Raw genomic sequence first — 23429 nt, 5'->3', positions numbered from 1 at the left:
TCCTTGGCGGTTGATTGTTACAGAGAAATTCCTCTCTAACATGCAATCCTCATAAAGGAAGCAATATACAGAGAGCTGGCGGATTCCCTAAGGAGCAGAGATTAAGTCATACGCACCTCTCCCTTTAGTAAACAGGCACCACACGCATGCAAGGGATGACAGAGAGGAAACCATTCTGCTCCGGCTCGATTAGATTAGCAAAATTCACTGGGAGAGGAGGAGGGGGGAGAGAGACAAGCGTGCATAATTAATTCTGACTTTGATCACTGTCGCTGTCTTTCAAAGGGATCATTTCCCATCTCCAGCTCTTTAAGAGACAGACATTATAGAGCAACTCTGGAAACTCGATACGTATCTGTTAGAAGCCAATGCAAAGTGTCAAAGTGAAGTTTTATTGACAAACAGCCAAAACCCTGTGTGAACTTTTTGTAAGTTTCGGATGTTGTTTTATGGTTTACGTGTCAAACGCAGTGAACTAAATGAGCCATTCTCGTGTATCCTTGTCCCTGTGATCTGTCCTGGCAACATACCCAAGCGAAAGATATCTAATTTAGCCCAAAGGCTATAAAAACTCGGCTAGCTTAATGCGCCAAGCTGAAGTCTGATTAGATCTAGTGAGGTACATTTCCGAGGCACCTTAAAAGACAGGACTTTAATAGCCCGAGGACACTTTGCGTCGACTGTTTTGAATAACAAATTCTTTTAATGAAGGTCTTTAAGTAGAAGTGCGTAGCTCTAAATTGTCTTGTGGTGTGCACCAGACTGCCTGGTGGAGGCTTGCTAATGCTAATCACGGTTATTAGCTGTAGCTTCGGGGCCAGTGGCGTCCCAGCTCTTCATTCTCTTCCAAACCCGTCTCGCTGACCACCGTCCGCTGGGAGGGGGAAGGGGGGCAAGAGCGGGAACAACGAGAGCCACCAAAGCTGCGTAATGTAACGCCTGTCATCTCGACTCCCACCAGCTGTCATCACGGCAATGTACTCCAGTTCATTTTTTTAATTGACACCGTACTTTACCATTCTGATTCAGTTCCTTTCCCCTCCTCCTCTGTATCCTCAGCGTTCATTCTGTCACCCACTGATTCTGATTCCTTTTTTTTTTTTTTTACTATCTTGGAAAGCCTCCCTGTATGACAGCTTTGAGTATTTCCAAATAGAATCTGAACTGACTTAAATAAAAATCCTGTCATAATTACATTACTTTCTTACTGTTTCATATATAGATATATAAAATATTAGTTACAAAAAATGCGTTATCTGACGTGTTATTCTGTCATGTTTTTCGCCCCCGTTTTCGTCCCATAATCGCAGTACCAGTAATGGCAGTGCTTTATATACACCCAACATCCTAGTTTTCCTCATCGATTTTGTACTTTGTGACCAACAAACAAACTAGGGCTCCAAATTGCACGTGATTGTCATGGGCAACGTCTCAGTAAAGTCGGTTCTGCAATTTCCATCGTTGTAATTAATTTACATAAATAACAAGATGACCAGTTGAGTTCATTTTGGGGAGATGAATGTATTATTAGTCCAGTGCCTGTATATAAGATTAGTATTTACCAAGTTCAGAGGCTGCCATATGTGCGTCAACTCCCAATGTCATGTGTTTTCAACAGTTCCAATATGAACAATAACTTTATGTTGATTCAATGGATTTACTGCATTTTGAAGAAACCCAAAATAAAAATTCCTCCATTGTTAATTCCAAAACATCATTTTAGACTTAGTAATGGAGACTCAAGCTGTTTATACTATGTAATGAGTAAATTACTTTGCATCTCTCAATAATACCAAAGCTGTGAGTTCATCTGCTTCAAAAACACTTTTTACCTCATAAGTAGTTTTTAAGCTGCTAAACCATTTTCCTGATATACGTGCGGTTCTAATTTAGCACCTTTGAAATAACTAAAATCATTTGGCGAAGTGATATGGACATGCAATGCAGCCAAGACCTGCCTGGAACTACTTTAGCCATCGGTTTCCCTGCAAATAATAACACGCCCCAGAATGTTTTTCAACCAATCAGAGTCAAGCATTCAGCGGCCCCATAGAATAAACTCGACACTCGACTTGCATAAGGCCGTGTTGATTTTATTCTTAACCAAAACACGAGTAAATGTATCATAGAGGAGTGTTTTATTTCTGTAGTGGGATGAGATTTTCAGCATGTGGCAGTAACACAGAATGCAGTAGATCAGCAAAACACATTCAGAGTCTCTACAGCACAGACAAAGAGTGAAGAACACGGAGCTGTGCTGAATGACTGTGGATGTTATTATTATGCTGCCTGTACCTCAATCTCTCTCTCTCTCTCTCCCTCGCTCTCTCTGTCTCTCTCACTGTATTCAGGCTGTGTAATGAATGACGGCAGTGTTACATTAGCATGTCGCTGTCCCTCTTTTGGTCTCATGGACGAGTTGGTGACAGGCCCACCATGACACAGACAAGAGAAAGTCAAAAATAGAGAAAAACTGAATAGATGGCTCCAGAGATTTACAAAGCTTTGATGCTTTTTGCTATGCAGCCTAATACATTACTAAAACATCATACATTAACATTATTCTTGTTCACTGAAACACCAAAGCAACAGTAAATTCTGATGTACAATATATTAAATATTTTAATTTAGTATATAATAAAAAAAAGTACTTAAGTATAACATTTTTATGCTTTCCAAGAGGTTTATTTCTTAGTGTTAGCCACTGCCAATATACATTAAATACAAAATTGCAATTAGAAATATAAAACATCAAATTTAAATTTAACGTAAAGATTATAATGTATTGTAATTGTTTTTATGATCATGCATGAGATGTTATAAAACATTATACGTTTTTTTAATGCATTATGCATTCATTACAAACTGGTTAAACCATAATGAAATGGAAATCAAAACCAAACATGAATATAAAACAGCATTGTTTTTACTATTTGCCATTGGTTTGCTAGGATATATCTTAAAAATGTCAATTCTCTTTCAAAAGCTTGATATTTTTTAGAATAGTTTACTTTTAAAATGTTCCCCAGGCCTGTGTGGAGCACCAGTAAAGCGTGTGATGTAGCGAGGTGCATTAGATGCTTGTTGGCTGACGGCATGAGTCTGCTTGGAGATCTCAGGTCTCAGGTTACCGTATTGACTGCATCTGGAGAGGCTCCAGGGCCCAGCGCTGGCTGCCAGTGCCAGTCCAGGAAGGCAAACTTTCATCATCCTTGTCAGGGCCATCACAAGCGCCTTGTTTGACCATACATCTTCCTAATTGTGACAGAATACTTCAACATCATTAATTAAACATGCTTTCATTTAAGACGCTCGCAGGGAGTTGAGGCCATGCGGGGAGGGGGCTGGGCAGTATCACTGTTGGAAAATACAAGCAGTTGCCGGGGCGGTTTGTTTGCATTTGCTGTTTTTCCTTTCGTTTTTTGTTTTGACTGGCTGGCTTTGTGGTTGTGTCTTTCTGTCTAGTTTTTATGAAATGGTGGTTGTGTTAGTGTAAATGCCAAATGACAAAATGAAGTGGTTTCTAAGAGGCTTTCACGGTAAGACCGTAGCTTCAGAAGGTTCCTCTGTCATCCGTATATTACGATGTACGGTGTGTGTGTTTGTGTGTGTGTGTGTGTGTGTGTGTGTGTGCATTCGTTCCGGTGCTATTAACACAATGTAATGTCATTGATAGGGCCTCCTCCATTCACAGATTAATTATAGATGAGTACAGAGAGAGGTGGGATTTGTCTCCTGTCACCGTTCAATTAAAACATGCCAGAGAGGGACGATTACTTCATCTCTGGCTTTATGTATTCATGCTCGCCACAGCACCATAATTCTCATTTACAAACAAATAAACTTCTCTTCACTGACTTACACTGCATGTAAGATCTTCTAGTAGAAGGAAGTAAATTAATTGGCTTAGTAAAATAATGAATTTACACCACCAGTCAAGTTTTTTTATCTTTTGAAAGAATTTAATACTTAGCAATGATGCAAAAGCGAGAGATTTTAATTTTTTTTGATACATTTTAGCTTTGAAGCTGGCAACGTTGTTGCTTTCTTATGGATCCAAAAAAAATCCACTTTTGTACAGTATATGGTTGCATTCCTGGACAAATATGTGTCCTACAACTCCCAAAGTTTTCCTTTAAAAAAACTAATTAAGCAATGTATATAAAATTGCAATCACTGAAAGATGCAGACTGTGAACTGAAATGAAAGTTCAATTTAAAAAAGTGGGGTCAGTAAGAATACATTACTTTGATTACACAACAGTGACAATAAAATCATGTATATGTTAAAAAAAGATACTTTATATTTATTTTATTCATTCCATTTCTTGATTCTGATTGGCCAGCAGCTGTGTTTTATAACCGCTTCACCCATCAGTTTGGTGTGTCACTGGGCAACACCCTAAGCAACCACCGTTAGCAACATAAACAATCAGTAAAACAGCATAAAGCTGTTCCATGTTTTATATATTTCGGCAAACTTAAATGTGTTATTTTTTTTATTAAGTGTGAGTGACCCCTTCTGGCTTTCTGTTGCATTTTTTATCTTTCATTTTGGGACCACGCCCTTCCCCGTCTAATAAACGCTTATCATGGAGATATGTTGATTCGTGCGCACGTCTGTGTGACAGCCTGCAATTTTTCAAAGTGATGAGGGAATATTACTGTATCTACTAGTTTTCCGGTATAATTATATATGTCCATATGTCCATCAGTTTATACTGTAATGACGCTTGCAATTTCGAATCGGTCTGGTTTGAAACTAAAGGACGAAAACAGAAGAGATGAGCAGATGTCTGTGTGAGAGAAAATATCATATATGGTGTTAAAAAAAGATGCAGCATATGAGAAGATATTCTCTGTTTTTATTTAAGCTCCATTAGATGAGAAGCAGTTTGGGACGTTCTCTTGCGTTTGTTGCTGTCAGGGACTATTTTCTTGTGTTTAGCTTTGCGTCGTGCCTATTGTGCTCCCCGTGATTTATTCACAATACAGCACAGCCTCTCACAGCTTATTGCTTTATATATATATATATATATATATATATATATATATATATATATATATATATATATATATATATATATATATATATATATATATAAGCTAATAAATATTCTTGAGCACCAAATCTGGATATTAGATACATTTTATAGATTTTTGTACTTTCTCTTGCCATCATCATGATATAACAGCTTCCATGATCTTTGGACCCTGCAATAAAGTCAATTCATTTCAATTGTCATATGTTCAGCGCCATTTTTCTTTTATTTAAATTATAATTAAGATCACATTTAAGTCACAAACTATGTGAGAATATAACGAACAGGTGTGTGCAACGTATTGCGTGATTTTTTTTGTTCTTACTTTGCAAGCTGTTTAAATAATGAGAACTGTCCCCATTAAAATGGTTATTTCGGATCATGTTAGCCTAGCAGAGGCCCTTGGTAAATATTCTGTGTAGAAACATACCTTATTGCTTATTTAATGCATCTATTTTTAAATAGTAGCTTGCCTTTTAGAAACGCTGAACATTGCAGAAACATGTTCACACGTTCTACTCCAAGGAGGTTTCGCGGAGAACTAAGAAGCGCCGAGTCCGCTGTGTGCCATATGTCTGTCTTTCTGATACACAATCAGACCAAATCCTCCTGTCTCAACAGTAATCCATTCCACTCTTTGACTCCCAACTTAATTCCCAGAAGTTGATACCAGCCTTGCTTTAGACACTGAAAAGATAAACCCCCCTGACTAAACCTAGCTCCAAGCCCCTGACTGCGTTAGCGCCTCGTTTCGCCTAAACTAAAGACTTTTTTATTGCTCCAAAGGAGGATTACAAGACTCTGCAACCTTGTGATCGAGCATACATTTTAAAAAGATTACAATTTAACAAACATGAGGAAGATGTGAGTTTTTCTGGGGATTATCACGGGGAATACCAGACTCGCTTGGCCTCGTTGTAGAAGTGAAGAGAGTGAAATTAGGTCTTGCTATCAGGTGCGTGGGTTCTAGATTGGCAAATCAGCTGTGAAAAGGGAAACGCTCAGGAAAGCGACTGCTGGGAGGGTGAAATTAAGACTTGTCTGAGAAGAAGTCACATCTGAAAAGCCTCCAAAAGTGAAATGGTCCATTAGAGACTTCTAAAAACTGCTGCCGTTCACGGTGCTAAATAGCACACTCAAAAAAAAAAAAAAAGAAAGAAAGAAGAGAAAACAAGAAAGCGAAAGATAGGGTGGCATGTTCTACTTCTACCTTTAATGTTCTTCTGGACATTACATTTCACCTGAACACATTAATCGAATGCTTATGCTCATATAATGTCATCATAAAATTCACATTTCTATTGATTATTGAGATTACAGCATCGCAGTATAGTAATGAGATTTTTTTTAATGTTTATATTTAAGTTGAACATAGACATTTATTAGTTTGTTGGCCTTTGGAGCTTTGGAAAAATGCAGAAGGCCACCATGGCGTTTTTTTGTTATTTTGATTAGTTGGTTCCCTGCCCCCAATTATTCCAAGCATCTATGTTATTTTTATTGTCTTGCAAATGAAAGGAATGTCTTGGTGTATATACATTGTATGGGTCAAAAATGATAATTCTTTTTCTTTTATGCTAAATATCAATAAGATATTAAATAAAGATCATGTTCCATGATGTTCCTACTGTAAATATGTCAAAACCTAATTTTTAATTAGTAATATGCATCGCTAAGAACTTTTCTCATTATTTTGATATTTTTTGCACCCTCAGATTTTCATATAGTTGTACAATCATAACAGCCCATACATTAATGGAAAGCGAATCTATATCTCTTTTAAAAAATGTACCTTCATGACTGGTTTTGTGGTTCACGTTCACATATGTTATTTATCATTGTGACATCCCTTTTTCTTTTTTGTAATTGTCCATCCAAATGAACTACAAAACAGGAGGCATAAAATGGATGTAGAAATGATTTAAATAATGAAATATTATATTCATTATATTTAGTATTTTACTCAGTTTACTCAAAGACTCAATGTTATATATATATATATATATATATATATATATATATATATATATATATATATATATATATATATATTTATATATATATATTATATATATATATATATATATATATATAATCATATGATGGATTTATATATGTTAAACTAAAATGTTACCATTTTAGGAAAATATTACTATATCAGTCAAAACACATTGTTTTTAAAGAGGTTGTCTTCCCCCATCTTCCCCTACAGACAGAGACAGAAGGAAGAAACCAAAGAAAACAGAAAGAGCGAATGATCTGCTCCTCAGAAAACTGTTAATGTTTGTCTGCGGGTGGTTGAGTTCAGCTCAGTTCACATCAGCAGCGCATTGGGCACGGACCACTCACACACACACACACACACACATACACAGGGCCGGCAGCATTACGGCCTAATCGATTGCCATGCCATTACTGAATCAAAATAAATAAAGTGCATTGCGTCGGTTTGGGGTAATTAAGCAACAGCAAAGTGAATTGTATGATTATCCGCATTCATTGTATTTATTTAATATATTTCATGCATTTAATTGTGCACTGGAGGATATGGTTGGAATGAATAAATCATTATTTGCCTCATTAGATTTCCTCTCCAGATGAACGTTGCGCACTTCTGGGCCTGGGTTTCTTTACTCGATGCCGTACACCAGTCACGTTCCACTGTTGCTGTCTCTTTCTATTATAAAGGCATAAAAGACTCGCTCTTTTTCTCTTGTGTTGTGCTATTGATATACACTTGTGTTTTTTATTCGCTGTGAAATAGCTGGGTGGGCAGACAGTTGAGACGAGCCTGAAATTGGACAGAGTTTTTTTTTGAAAAACGGAGGCTGGAAGTCGTCGTCTAAGAGCAGAAGCGAGTTTAGGATGATGGCGGAACACACTTTACGCTAGTGCGCTGAAGGAGCTGTACTGCTAGGAGTCTCTGGAGAAATCTGACCTCACTGGTGTCCCTCAACCCGTGCCCTGAACTCTTGACCTCTGAGGCCTCTGACAGCCCTTGACATTTGCAATGAGAGGTGGCTGATTGGGTTCGGGTTCGTGGAAACAGATTGCGGCACGCTGGTTGCCTTACCCTCTTCTGTCATCTTTAGAATGATGTCACAGCAATGTTTCCGTTACCTCGACTGCAGTAGACGTTGGGTGTTTTTTTTTTTTTTTGTGCAGGTTTACATATTTAATAAGCATATTATATCAACACTTATATCAACAGCTTTTAACTGGAGGTGGGCTGTTTAGTTTCTTCAGTTTGGGTCGGAGAACACATTGGAAAAAAATGATTCTTAATGCTTATTAAAAAAAGTATAACTAATCGTATAGCTGAATGTAATTGACTTAAAGAACTATTAAAGGGGGAGGAGAGCTCTTCTTGTATCTTTTGTTTGGTGTGTTACACTGCAAACAATGCTTTTCTTGTAATATTTCAAGTAATAATACGCTCAGTTTTTTTCACTAGTTTTTTCTGAAAACAAAACAATTTTTTTCATGTCTCGAAAAGCCTTCTTGATTTAAGAATTTATAGATATTTTTGCTATATTGGCTAGACAAGCATTTTTGGCTGTGCACAACCTGTATTTACACAAATTTATATAGAAATAATGTGTGTCTTGGTCAAAAACATACAAAATGCTTTTACTTTCACTTTTGATCATTTCATGATTCTTTGCTGAACACAGATATTAATCAATTCTTTAAGATGACATCTTTACTGAACCCAGAATTCTGAAATGTATTGCAGTGCAAATATTTTAATTGAACGTTTTTATTATAATATGCACTATTCATACGTTGGTTCACTGTAATTGTAACCAAAACAAATCTTTGCTATATACAGTGAGTATTGGTTTTATTTGTATTCTGTTATCGCTGTGGATCTTCTCGCGAAATGTATGGCTGCTTGTTTGTCAAAACCTTGGTAAATCTGGATTTTGTGTGCTCTTTGTTACCGGTAGAATGGCTACTGCGGGTGCTGTCTGTCGTCGGTCTACCTTCACCGAACAGAACACAAGCAGAGACATCTAGTGGCACAGCAAGAAACAACAGTTTATGATACAGTCTAATAATGCTGCACAAACAGACACAACTCCTTTGAGAGTTCTTATATAATCCTCCTTTCCTTCATAGTGTAGTAATAAGCAACCCCACACAGAATCTTAAACCTTAAACAGTTTCCAGCTAATTAGATAATATTTTCTGCTACCAGTAAGAGAGTGGTACTCTGAGCTCTGTTGCTAAATCATTTTTACCATATTTTATGTTTAAATCAGGTGAACGGGGTATTTGGAATAATCTCAGGAGTACATGTATATCAGAGAAGCATCGGAGGTAAACTTTACAGTGAGGTAGATGTTTAAAGCACCTCTGTATCGCAGCCAATATAAACAACGATGCATGTACAGTCCTAAAATCAAAGAGCGGCGTTTCATGGAATATAAACTTAATCTATATAATAACTCGAGCTGGAAAAAGGAAAGCTTTCCAGAAAACCTCACAGTTGTGAAAATAACCCGCGGATATGGGCATACAAAAGAAAAAAGGCATTTCTCTTACATTTCTACATCTTAGTAATTGTTCAGTTTAGGTTTTTAATAATAATTTCATGCTTTTACTCTTTAGAGGGTAAATATCACAAGATCAAGAAGCAAAAATGAACATATATAATAATTTACTCTAAATTATTATGCAAATCGATGAAATGATGGTTTTATTATCTCATACCCTGCCAAGATCAGTGTATAGTTCCACATTTTTTATCACAAAGAAGTGAGCAATTAAAATGAAGGCAGTATATTACTTCTCAAGCTCTGTAAAATCTCATAAGGAGACAATGTGATGTTATTATGTTAATTTTATTACAGACATTTACTTTATCTCGACTGTTATGGAGGTCACTCAAATGATAAATTATATACAGTATATGTTCTTCTCGATTTTAAGCGTCATATTGAGACACTGCGGTTCTTAGCTTAACTAATATTTGAAATATTATTCCGAGTACAGAGTTGACGAGAACCCACTTTGTAGTCAAAGGCAACATGAGACTTACTCGAGTGTTTGTTCTCTCTCTGTTTCTTGACAGTCCTCAGTATCCGTGGCGCTCAGGAGGAGGAGCCACCGGACGCTCAACTCATGCGATTGGACAACATGCTGCTAGCGGAGGGTGTGTCCGGACCGGAGAAAGGGGGCGGTTCGGCCGCGGCTGCGGCTGCGGCTGCTGCGGCAGGCGGCGGTGGGTCCGATAACTCGGCCGAACACTCGGATTACCGGGCCAAGCTGTCCCAGATCCGTCAGATCTACCATACAGAGCTTGAGAAGTATGAGCAGGTGAGAAAACGGAGTTTGGACTCCAAAAAAAAGCCTCGATCCGGCCTCTGTAAACTCAAATGTTGCAGATCTTTTGAGCAGCTCCTGTTATGTTTACATGCACTGAGATTGATGCGAGTTTCACCCCTCTGTGCATATTCAGGCGTGTAATGAGTTCACCACCCATGTGATGAACCTGCTGAGGGAGCAGTCTCGCACTCGGCCCATCTCCCCTAAAGAGATCGAGCGCATGGTGGGCATCATCCATCGCAAGTTCAGCTCCATCCAGATGCAGCTCAAACAGAGCACCTGCGAGGCGGTCATGATCCTGCGCTCCCGCTTCCTAGATGCCAGGTCTGTATAAGTGTATGTGTATCTAATACTACATAAAATATGTCTCTGTTTAATTTCACAGCGAACATGACCTAAAAAGACAAATTGGTAAAATATCATCAGACCACCAAATGCTTCAAAATTTAAACCAAGATGATTAAGTAAAGTGTCCAAATATAAACCACACAGTTAAAAGCATTGGGATTTTGTTTTTGAAAGAAATCTTTTAAAGACAATTATTTGATCGAAAAAAACAGTAATAACAGTAACTAATTACAAGTAACCTCTATCTTAATATATTGAAAATGCAATTTATTCCTATGGTGACAGAAACAACGTTTTTATGAGTTTCCCAATTAGTTTGATATTTTAATGGAATTCAATTCTATTCAAACATTCTTAAGTAAATAAAATGTCCAGACACTATTTGCAGCCACTGTATTTACACAGCAGGTTCAAATGCGAAGGTTTAGTAGCTTTTAAATCAAGCTGGCTTTGCTTTTTCCCTTTCTCTCTTTCTCATTCTCATTTTCTCTCTTCCTCTCTGTTCTGTCATTTTCCATTAGACGAAAAAGAAGAAACTTCAATAAGCAGGCCACAGAGATCCTGAATGAATACTTCTACTCCCACCTCAGCAACCCGTACCCCAGCGAGGAGGCCAAGGAGGAGCTGGCCAAGAAATGCTCCATTACAGTCTCACAGGTGAGGCACACCGACCTTTTCCCCGAACAGTGATGTAGAATTTATACGAATGCTTGGAAATATCAGATAACCTTGAAGTTGAAATGAATTTATGTTCTTTCTGATGTAATGTATTAATCCTTGTCTTCTCAGGTATCCAACTGGTTTGGAAACAAGAGGATCAGATACAAGAAAAATATTGGAAAATTCCAAGAAGAAGCCAACATGTACGCCGCCAAAACCGCCGCAAGCGCAACCAACGTCTCCACCCATGGCAGCCAAGCCAACTCGCCTTCCACACCAAATTCAGCCGGTGAGTACTGATATAGATCGACACACAAACAACAGATGTGTTCGTTTTTCACTGGTCTTCAGGAAGTTTTAGAATGTAGCACCGCTAGTGGATCTAGTCATCAACCCGAGTTTTAAATATTCGACAATTGCCTGCTTTTAATGTCCTCTTTTCACTGTAGAATTCCCATAATACCTCTCTTTGACATCCAAATCTGTCTCTACTTCATCTACAACAGCAGCTTGGCCTGCGGCATAGTTCATACAAGACTTTCTCTTTCCAAAAACTATAATTCAGCTTTTACTCACCAATACTCTGCTTTTATTTAATATTGACTTGATATAGTTGTTTGGCTCAAATTATATTTAGCTTTATTTGGTGTAAATGCACCTAAACTATTAGCCCGGCTCTGTGACTGTTGTCTGGTTGACCTCCTGGATGTCATTATGACAAGATGGTCAAGCCTTTTGTTATATAGCCTTGAAGTGATTAGAGGTCCATGTACATTTGATTAGTGCCCTGCGGCTTTTAAAGCGGAAATTAAGTTAAGCCCTGCTCTCTCTTAAACATCTAGGGAGTTCTCCTCCATTAAAAGACAAATAGCATTCTTTGATTCCTTCTGTGACTCAATTAGCACATCCTGAATGACTTGGCTGTGGCAGTGTAACTGTACTGTCCATCTTAGATGTCACTGTAGAATTAATAAAAGTCTGTTTTAGGTCCTTCACCCGTTGTTATTCTTGAAACACTTTAATAGCTATTGTAGCTTTTTTAGTGATAAGCTAAAGGTGCGGTCAGATTAGGTGAAAGTTTGTGGGCCAGATAGGTTCATTGTCAGTGGTGCAGCAATGTATAAAGCACAGCTCACATAGAAGCCACTTCCAAAATAAACTGATTTCTAACACGATGCAGAATCTGCATAGGGAAGCATTCATTCCTGTAAAAATGACACGGTTTTACTCGCTGAAAAAACAGCAAATGTTACTGCATCTTAAGACTTATTAATGTGTATATTTCTGGCATTTAGATACGATATAATTCTCCTTACTAAAACAAAACAGCTTAAACTTGCTTAGGGCAGTTAGCTAGCCGTCCAGCCTTGCCAAGATGGTCAGGCAGGTCTGTTTTGATGGTTTTAGAGGGATTTGGGAACTGGCCAACCAGCTAAAGACCAGCATGTCCAGGCTGAAAAAACAGCTTTGAAGAGTAAACAACCTTAGGCGGGTCAGCAGGGCTGATTCTAAACCTAGTGAATTGCTTGCTGTCTTCTTTCTATATAGACCACAATCTAACTGAAAAGGAACTTCAAAAGGGACTGCTTTATTATGCTCTCTAGCATTAAAAAAGGTGTTGCGCTCTTCACGTGAAGTGCGATGGAGGCAGCAATTGACCATTTATTAAGGTCTGGGTAAAAAATCAACACATAATATTTGGACAAACTTTTGAATAATTCTCAATGTTTAGTCTAAATCTATATGTTCGGGTGTATGTCAAAACTCAGTCAAAATATATAGCCAAGATATTTTTCATTTGTGATTTATTTCACGGTACACAAAGTCTATTTTCAGTTGGTTACCTTTTAAAATGTTTTGATTAAACTGCCAACAATTTTTCATAGGGCCCTTGATTAAAAGTTACATTTGCTTGTGAACAAAAACATATTTGCAGTCTCATAAACACAAGGAATGCATTTATTTCGATATTACGATAAATGCTGATAACAAATTGTATTGAAAAAAAATTATATTTCTGGCCACATCGCCTATTGATTGCAATAGATTTTGGCATTGTTATCCTGCAAAGCTAACAGCACAGTCCTATGATATCCATAACTATACCTAGCAAACTGAAATATTGATACTTTTGCATTGAATGAACTATAAATATATTCATAATAAATATAATTTCTCTTAACTCCATTCTAAGCTTGGATTTAGAACTTTTTGAACTTGGTATCAAGCTTGATTTTCAACACATAACCCTCTCTTGCAGCTCTGTACTACTAACCCTCCTTACTTCAATCTCACCGTTGCATGACCGTTTCTTGTCTTTATCTATCCCTGTCTTTCTCTGTCTCTTTCTCTCGGCCTCTCTTCCTCTTAGGTTCTGCTGGCTCTTTTAACATGAACTCCGGGGACTTGTTCATGAGTGTGCAGTCTCTGAACGGGGACTCATACCAGGGGGCCCAAGTGGGGGCCAACATTCAGTCACAGGTAGGGAATGCCACTAAGAGATAGGGCAGATGACCAGAACTAATTTAATTCGGTCGAATAATGGCGGTCATGGTTACCCCGCTCACAAAAAACACGTCTGGGTAGCTGCGGTTCACAAAATGGTCCTGGATCCAATTTTTTTTTCTGCCTCGATTTATTGAATTTCTAAGAAAGGATTTTGCTGCTGCCTTTTTTACGGGTTGCTTTGTTAACTGAACTTTGATTTTCACTGAATTCCCCTTGCAAAGCGAGCACATGCTATTCTGTAAAACCATTTTTTTCTTGTGTTTGCCCATATTTTCAAAGGAACCTTCCCCGTTAGTACTGAATGGCATGTCTGTGTCATAACTGATCAAATAGTCATCATCTTGTTATATATCCTTGTCACAACAAAGTTCATCTCTCAGCGCCAGCCTGCTCATCACAGTGTCCGGCGCGTGTACGTTTCTGTTCAGCCGTGGCTGACATGACGGGCCTCCTGACCTTGAGGACGGACTGGGGTTACAGTTTGCCTCCAGCAGTTGTACACTGCTCCGTGGCCATTGTCAACTTCCAAATGAATAGACCATCAAAGACAGTCTTGGAAACAATACAGCTCTTGTCAGCGGGTTTGCGTATCTGTCATGCTGTCACATCCGCCACCGTGGCAGCCTGACCTTGCCCGGCACACTAGCATCCAAACACAGGGTGCTTCGGTTTGTCCCCTTTTGACGTTTGGAATGTTTTCCTCCCATAACGAAGTAACTTCTCCAAAGGCTCGGGGTGCCTTATGAATATTCAGTGCTGGAATCCCAGAGGAAATCTGAAACGAGTTCATGTGGTGCAAGAATTACGTGACTTTTTTTTAGTGTATTACGAATGTGCTGAGTAGCAAAAAATAATAAAATCTTTTATAATATGCGGGTTTTGGCTCTGTGGCGCAATAGACAGCAGCGTATAAAATGCATGTAATCTAATATGTATTCATGCGTATATTTAAATGTCATTTTATAAGTGCCGTCAAATGATTAATTACCATTAATAACATCCAAAATAAACGTTTTTTGTTGTACGTGTGTATTGTATATAATATATATATTTTCAAAATATTTACATGTACTGTATTTAGATATATAATATACAAATATAAAATGTTTCTTAAATATATACATTAAATAGACATAATACATATGCACAGCACAATAATATGTAAACAAAAACTTAATTTGGATATAATTGCGCACACAATTTTGTATATATTTATCTGCTTCATTGTAAATAACTATATTATAGTTTGTATATTTATGTTTTTAGGACATTCTCTAAATTCACTCTAATAATTACACTGTAAATGCTGGGTTATTTTTTCATATCAATTCAGAAACAAATTATGTTTGATATCTGCAGCACAAACGTTTCATTCGACGTTTGATGACCTTTTTGGCTGCCAATATCATTTTGATATCTGGGTGACCTTTTCTAAGCACAAATGTCTTTGTTTTGTATCTGTATTGTCTGACCCTGTCTTTTGTTTGTGTTGTGTTCTTCTGTCTGCAGGTGGATACTCTTCGCCATGTTATCAGTCAGACAGGCGGATACAGTGAAAGCCTCGCTGCCAGTCAGATATACAGTCCACAGGGCATCAATGTGAGTCTGAACTTAGCCTCTTCACTCATTTGCTCTTGTACTTGATCCTCAAGACCCAGTGCCATCAGCATGATATTTACATGTTGGGGGTTGGTAAGGTTTTTTAAATGTCTTTTTTTTTCTTTTTTTTTTTGAATATAAATATTCTTAAATGTAATTGCTTATTTTAATGTATTGTTATTGTTAATTTTTTTTTATTTTATTTCTTATTCCAACCATTACTCCAGGCTTAATTCTTCAGAAACCTAGTTAAAAATAAATCTGCCAAGATGTATTTCCAATACATTTATTTATTTATTCTTATTATATACATTCATTATATATTTATAAGTCTACTACTAATGCATTTACACATTTATGTACTTAATAAAAATACCCAGCAGTTGTATTTTTGGTATACGAAACTGGTATACTTTAAGTCTGCTTATTTGGAGCAACTCATTTTGTGCTAAATGCACTTTGACTGAAGTCTAACTAGAGATTTTCTGAAGTATCTTTGATTGTACTGAAGTGGAGCTATTGCAAGAATAAGAAATATTTAGCATTAAAATATTTCTATTATTCAAAAACCATACAGCCATCCAAAATGAAATTGAAACATATTTAAAGTTTTGTAATTAGAAATGTGCATTGCGCACAAGTAGTACTCTAAATAAAACTTTATAATTTTTAACAATATAATTTTAAAAATATAATTTTTATATCAGCAAGTCTTGAGTCTTGTCAGTAAATTTGTTAGCAGATATGAAATATACTTAGTGTGAAATAAATGTAATGTAAAAGATTTACTGATCAATTTAATGCAAGAAAATCTGTGACCCCAAACCCTTAATATATATATATATATATATATATATATATATATATATATATATATATATATATATATATATATAATGCTGTCAAACGATATATTCGATTAATCACATTCAAAATAAAAGTTTTTATTTTTATGTATACTGTGTATTTTATATATATTTAAGAAAAATGTGTTATGTTTATATATTAAATACATTTACTGTATAGATATGGTTATACTCACCCCTGTCTATTGTTGCCAGCGGCAATATGTACACTAGCAACAATCACCAAGGCGACAGTAAATGTGACTACTGATCATTGTTAGCGTTACCATGGCTCCTTCAGCCACATAAACACCACCAACATCAAAGAAGGACAGACACAGGTGTATTCAGGCCATCAAACTCATCCGGAGCCTGAGATGGTGTCCTCCACCGCAGCTCTGAGCACACATTAAAAGAATTGTGTTAACCAGAGCAGACGAGCAGCTCCAACCATCAGTTTTGTACTGGGGGAGGAGTGTTTAAGAGCGAAGGGAGAGGGAGAACGGGAGCACAAACGGCAGAGGCCAGCATGTAAAATCCACAGCGACAAGCCGTGTCGCCAGCAGAGGAAATTGATCAGACAGTCTCAAGGGAGGGCTGAGTAGAGATTTGGGACAGCAATCCAAGTGCATTGGTCATATCACACATCTGCCACCTTAACAGCACTGACAGGGAGCCAGCAAAGTGTGAGGAGAAAAAAAAGGAAAAAAGACAAACACACTAACACGGTCTCTCTAAATAGCCGCTCTGAAGCAGAACCGAATGTGTCCTGTGGAAGTGGCCCAGCGCTTCTGTGCCACCTATGGCTGATGGAGAGCATGTTTTTGTCAGGACAGTTTACAGTGATGTAAATAAATCTTTGAGGTCATTAGAATAAAATATTTATGTCTCAAAAATTTATATTATCAGAAAAAATACATATATACTAATATATATATATATATATATATATATATATATATATATATATATATATATATATATATATATATATATATATATATATATATAATTCACACAATTTTTTAAAGTAAATAATTCTGAATTAAATTCTGTGAAGAGGAATTAGGTATGATCTGAACATTTTTTATTTTTTCAAAGATACATACAAAGATGTAAATATTTCTGAAGCAAATTTAATCTGAAAAGACATTTTAGCAGAAAAATTGTAAATATTTAAAAGTGTGAATATTTCAATGTTATATATTTTAGCAGTTTTTTTTTCACAAATATTTTGAATTTAGTCGCTCAAATGTTGGCACTTATATTTAATATCTTTTTTTATGATTATATATCGTATATTTTCACATATTCTGGTCACATTTCATGTTCGTATTAGGAATTCAGTGAAAAACCTTTTATACATAAAGCACCTGTAACCATAAATAAAAAAAAGAAGAAAGTGTCAGCCCAAACATTTGCATCATAACGCCGTGATAATGTAGCCAGAGAAAGTGTCTCAATCTTCCAACAAATTCACTGTCTTAAATAACATGATGTTTTTCCTTCTCCACCCAGATAAGTTATTCGCCTTTTTTCAGCTGTGGATAATGACGGCCTGAGACATAAAGCATTTATGTGGGGGAGCTTTCCTCTCGCCCATGTGCTGTAATTACGCCTTTGAAATAGACATGGGGTGTCACCAAAGCTGAAGATTTGAAAAGTTTTTTTCTCTCCTCGCTCTGCTCTTTCTTTTTTGATTACAGACTGCCTCTATCTAAAATAACAGGCTGGGAAAATAAGAGGCTGCCAAAGCCCATTTCTAGTCCTTTTTCTGATGGCATGGAAATTGCTATTAATGCCCCAAATGCTCTTTAGGCAACCTGTCTCCCGGACATGAAATGGCCTCCATTTTAGGTGCCCATTATACTTTCATTCCTTTAGCCAATGTGATAATTTGCAATAATTGATTCCTCCATCATCTGTCTTTTGAAAATCATGTTCTGGAAATGACTCGCTATGACTCGTAATATGCAGCATAATGTCGTTCCTTTTTACTGCCTCGCTTTGTGACTCACTTCTTGCAGAAGCGTGTTTATAGTGAGGGAATTCATCATGGTCGCTCTCGTTTAGATTTCACTAGGGCTTTGCGTTCGAGTGTCGGAATATGGGATTTGTAATTTTGACTTTCGTTTTTTTTTGTTTTGTTTTTTTCTCCCAAAAGGCAAACGGTGGCTGGCAAGATGCCCCGACACCCTCCTCAGTGACCTCACCCACAGAAGGACCCGGGAGCGTCCATTCTGACACCTCCAACTGATCTGCAGCCATCCGTCCTCACAAAGCGTGGAATCTTCAGACTAAAGATCCAGCGATCCGCCCCCTCCTCAGATTTGGATTAACATCCTTACATGGTCATACACAATCATGCCATCCTACCGTGGAACATTTGGGATACTTTACGAGATTTTAGAAAACAATTATGAATTTAAAAATTACAAAAAAAAAAAAAAAAAAAAGATGTGTTTGTACAGTTTTCACAGTGTATTTTAGGTGGCACAGGGCGACTAACGAAAACCTGTGACTGTTTCAGTCTTATGAGGCAATTGTTAATGATGGAACAACCAGTTGTTGTGTTTCGATTTAAATGCTTCATTCTACCTCTCAGCAAAAAGAAAAAAAACATTTTTTTCTAAAAAATAAAAAATAAAAAAAATTAAAAATGTTACCACTCGATATAATGCTTGAGAGGAAGCTCTCCTAATCGGTACGGTCAATTATTATTGCCTCTTTTGTTCGTTCATAGTGATATATTTACTATTTGTTTGTTTACTGTTTCTTCTTTATATCATTTTTCAAAAGACCCTCCAATATCAACTATGTCCTTTTCCCGATAAAACTGTTTTTTTGGTTTTTTAAACTAGGATGTGTTGAGGTCAATCATGCACCATTTCAAAGCTGATTATCCTATTTTCCCCATCAAAAGCTGTCCGTTAGATAAAGGAACATGCACGCGTTTATCGCAGAGAGCAGTCCAAACAACTCTGTTGTCGTAGATTTCATTTGGAGTCATTTCCTCACTCTGTTTGTTTTTGAGGACACTGTCTGCGAGTCGATGAAAATATAACTGATTCCGGAAATGGCGGAAGCATCGAGTCATTACGGTCTGTAATGATATTTCCTCCCAGCTTTCACTTCAGATCGCTTTCAAACGCTCCCTTATTCCCTTTCTCCCTTAAGTGAAGGAATTTGACATAAAGAGCAATATATTTGTTTGGTTTAGGCAGACGGATGCCCTTTACTACCCCGAATCCTTAAAAACAAGCACTAATGCTCTTTATTGTTTTAAATCGAATTAGTTTTAGTTTAGTCCCTTGCACTTCTAATTATCTTATGTTCACCCGTGAAAACCTTGAGAGTGTTAGCGAAAGGCCTTTCTTAACAAATGCGAACCTGACTTCTCTTTTTTTCCTGTAATTTGAAGTATGAGCCAGCTGTGAGTGTACAGTATTAGAAGCAAGCAATGTACTTTTAACATTACAGCCAAGTGTTGGCGGTAACCAAAATCCTTCGTGGAAACGCTGTAAAATAATAGGAAATATCGTGCTCATAACTGTTCAAACATAATTAGCTTTTTCCCTCAGTTTTCGGTAGCATTTGCAAGGACGTACAACGCAGACAATGCTCGTGTCTTGTTTCTTTCGGTATTGCTGATGCCGCTGTTTCCATTGTGGAAGCTAATTGAAAAAAATTATCTCGAAAAATCCAATAGTTAACTAATTTTTGTTGAAAATATATCCCTGTCTGTCAGGGCTCCGGGTAATGAAGTTTGTTTTGCAGTACATTGAATCAGAATCCATTTAAATGGGGAAGTCATTAAGTTAATAAGATTTGGACATTTCGACGGTCACTCTTAGCTGTGTTTATGCAGGTAAAGCGCTATACAAGCGCTTAATCTTTATGGACCCTTTGCCCCGAACCCAGAAATCCAGTTCAACGGCTTTCAAACACTGACTTGGGATGGAGCCAGTCGATCGCTAATACGACCTCAGTGTCTGATATCATATTATCCCCTATTAATCTGTGCTCTCTGACACATGTTCTACCAAAAAACATCTTTTTGAACAATTGCCAAAAAGGAAGACGCTCCGCCTCTTTAATGGATTTTGGGGGGAAATGTTTGGGAATGTTCATCGCTATTCACTATCAAAAACCAAAAATGTAAAAACTGAAAGTAGCTTATGTATGTATAAGAAACAGAAATATGTGACAGATGTTTCATTGCCTTTGCCTTCAATAATGGCTTTGAAGATTCTTTTTCTCTCGTTATTCAGTGTTTCTTGCTTTTTGCTTTCGTTTAGCTCAAGACATTCTGAAACGCCATGTTATTATTATTTTTTTGTAATGGTTTGAGGATGATCATGCTAATCCATATGAAAATACAAACATGCGTCATCTGTTATTTGAATGACACAAAAGAACACACTCTAGTTTGCTGATGGTTGCCATTGTGAAAATGTATATATATTTTGTGAAATAGACTTGACCGCACCTGCTATAAATGCATTATTAGATTTCACGATTATGTACCATATGAAGCATTGAAGTCCAGACTATTGTGTTTGGGTTTCCCCCACAATTCCCACAAACTTTGTCTCTAAATTGACATGATTATCATCAATAAATGTTGTATTGCTCACTGAACAGTATTGATACACATCAGTATGTATTTTGTGAGATTCTCTGTTTTGTTATTATTTTTTATAAAAGGTTTTACAGGGTTTAATGCTTTTCTTGTTCTTCAGTTCATGTTTAGGGACCATTTTGGTAACACAGTATAGGACTTATGGATACACGTCTATAAAGAGCACTTATAATTTGGCATTAGATATCTCCATGACACTTCCGGTCCAAAATCACACCATTTAAAGTCAGCCCAAATCTCATTTTACTTTGTTGCATGTGTTTTGCTTACAATAAAATACTGCAGTGTTTTGAGTAAATTCTGATGTTTTTTTTGTTTTTTTTACAATTTTATTTTATCTGCAAATATACAATACCATTCAAATGTTCAAATAAACCAGTAAAACAGTAATATTGTGTAATAATACAATTTAAAATAACTGTTTTCTGTATTTGTTTATACTTATGTCTAGAAGATGGAGCCACAGTAAGAGTCACAAATGCAGTCAAATAAAAATTATTTGTAAATTATTTTATAACACACATTTATCTGCTTATGTGTCTCCACAAGTGTTTTGGTAACAGCAATTGTAAATTGATGAATTTATCATAAAACAAATCATGAAGATAGTTAAGATTACTCTACAGTTTGGAGAAGAAAAAAAATATGATACATACATTTTTAATTATTTAATTGTTTATTTACTTTTAGATAATACATTGTAATTTCTCTAAACACAAATTTAACTTCATTTTTTAAACGTTTCAATTTGTGTTTAGCTTATATGATTACTCCGGCGTTTTAAAGTTTGGGGTCAACTGAAAGAAATTAACTCAGCGTCACCACCACCATAATAAATTAAGTATATAAACACACAAATGACTAATTTTCCTTTTATCATCCTACGCTAAATATGAAAGTAAGGTCTGTGATTTTTCTAACGCAGACCTTCCTGAATGTCATCGTGTTCCTGCTCTGAGTTGTGTCATTCCCTCACGCCGAGAGTGAAAGTGGGCCAAGGTCAGGCCTGGACTTCACAGGTCTGTCAGGGTCTCATGCCTTTGGACTCAGAACAGCTTTAAGCTACTCGGCCTCAGGAGTACTGGCAGTTTGTTTTATATATACATATTCTGGCAGCAATTTCTCACTGCCTTCAATGAGGGGGGCTGAGGGGTGTGAGGGGGGACGAGGGTTTTAACATGTCTCCCACCTCCACAGGCCCATACTGACCCAGTCTCCCACCTCCAAACCGTAAACAACCCCACGCGTCTTTCCTTCATCCACATCTTCCACTTGTCAACACGTGAGAGAGAGATGTGAACGCTAACAGAAATGAAATGTGAAATTGTCCTCTGTTATGTCAAGTCTTATTTCGCTTCCACAGGGGAAAAAAATAGCAGACTATGTAGATCACATGGAGGACATTTACACAGATGTTGATTAAAATGCTGATTACTTTGACTTTAAACCTTATGCTGTATTAATTATAATGGCGGTTTTGCTGTAGTGTGTTGGTGGTTAGTATCAGTTTACCTTTTCAAACATCCTTTTTGCTATTGATTGTAATAATCCGGTGAGTGAGATTTTTGTATGCACGAGGAACCTGACAACAGCCAGCGCCTCCCCAACATCCATCTGGAATTACATGAAGAACCAAAACGAATGACAAAGCCGTAAGGGAAAAACCTTTTAAACTTGTTCGCACTATAGATTTACGTTAACACATTTCTTCAAGCATCAGGGAGATGTTTCAAAAGGAACGTTTGGAAATGTGTGCATGTTCCCGAACAACAGGAAATATTACAAATCTGCCTGGAAGAGGATGTTTGTCCATATTGGCTTAAAGCAAGGCAAGAAGGATAAGTCTGAGGCTGACAATGCACTGGGCAACTTTAGGAATTGTAGCCCTAAACGGTCAACCAGGTGAGACACGGGGCTCAAGACGTATCTAAATTGTCCAGATTTGTTACCCATTCTCAACTGAAAAGTGATCAAATAACATAGCTAAATTTCTCCCAAAATTGCCCAGCGTATCATTAGCATCACATCTGTAGAATTTTAGAATACAGCTGAGTCTCGGGGTCATATGGGTCAGATGATGTGGGTCTATTTTGTTCAGATACATGGCATCGTGGATTCTATAAAACACCAAAATAAAGTACCTGACTATACCTGCTAGAAATCTTTTAATGGTCCAATGTTTGGATCTTCCAACAGGACAATGATCCAACAAGCACAAAGCACTGAAGACTGAGCACAAAATGAAGGTCCTATGACCAACCCAATTCTCTGACCCGAACCTTATAAATAATAACTGAAGAGGAGAAGCAACAGCATGGAGCAATGTATGAAGCAATGGTCTCTGATCCCTTGTCAGATGTTCTCCCAACTCACTAGGCATTATAATTAAAAGGGTGCTGTTTTTGCCAACATGTATTTGAGAAAACACACAATCACCTTATTACAGTTATGAAAA

The 23429-nt window shown here is 37.0% G+C and overlaps 1 protein-coding gene across 2 annotated transcripts in view; it reads left to right on the top strand.

The window, feature by feature from the left end:
• pbx1a (pre-B-cell leukemia homeobox 1a) overlaps positions 1-20978 on the top strand; it is a 55926-nt gene extending 34948 nt beyond the window's left edge. Inside the window, exons 3-9 of one of the 2 annotated variants that reach the window (XM_043221855.1) lie at positions 10119-10363; positions 10506-10696; positions 11242-11377; positions 11510-11669; positions 13752-13861; positions 15398-15487; positions 18497-20978. In XM_043221855.1, coding sequence (XP_043077790.1) covers positions 10119-10363; positions 10506-10696; positions 11242-11377; positions 11510-11669; positions 13752-13861; positions 15398-15487; positions 18497-18589 — 1025 coding nt within the window. In that variant the 3' untranslated portion in view covers positions 18590-20978. The remainder of the gene's footprint in view (positions 1-10118; positions 10364-10505; positions 10697-11241; positions 11378-11509; positions 11670-13751; positions 13862-15397; positions 15488-18496) is intronic. The other variant, XM_043221864.1, reaches the window with a different exon arrangement.
• Positions 20979-23429: the final 2451 nt, after the last annotated feature.

The sequence above is a fragment of the Puntigrus tetrazona genome, chromosome 2, assembly GCF_018831695.1.
Source record: "Puntigrus tetrazona isolate hp1 chromosome 2, ASM1883169v1, whole genome shotgun sequence".
Taxonomy (NCBI): domain Eukaryota; kingdom Metazoa; phylum Chordata; class Actinopteri; order Cypriniformes; family Cyprinidae; genus Puntigrus; species Puntigrus tetrazona.
The sequence above is the reverse complement of the archived record's forward strand: the minus strand, read 5'-3'. Positions and strand labels throughout refer to the sequence as shown.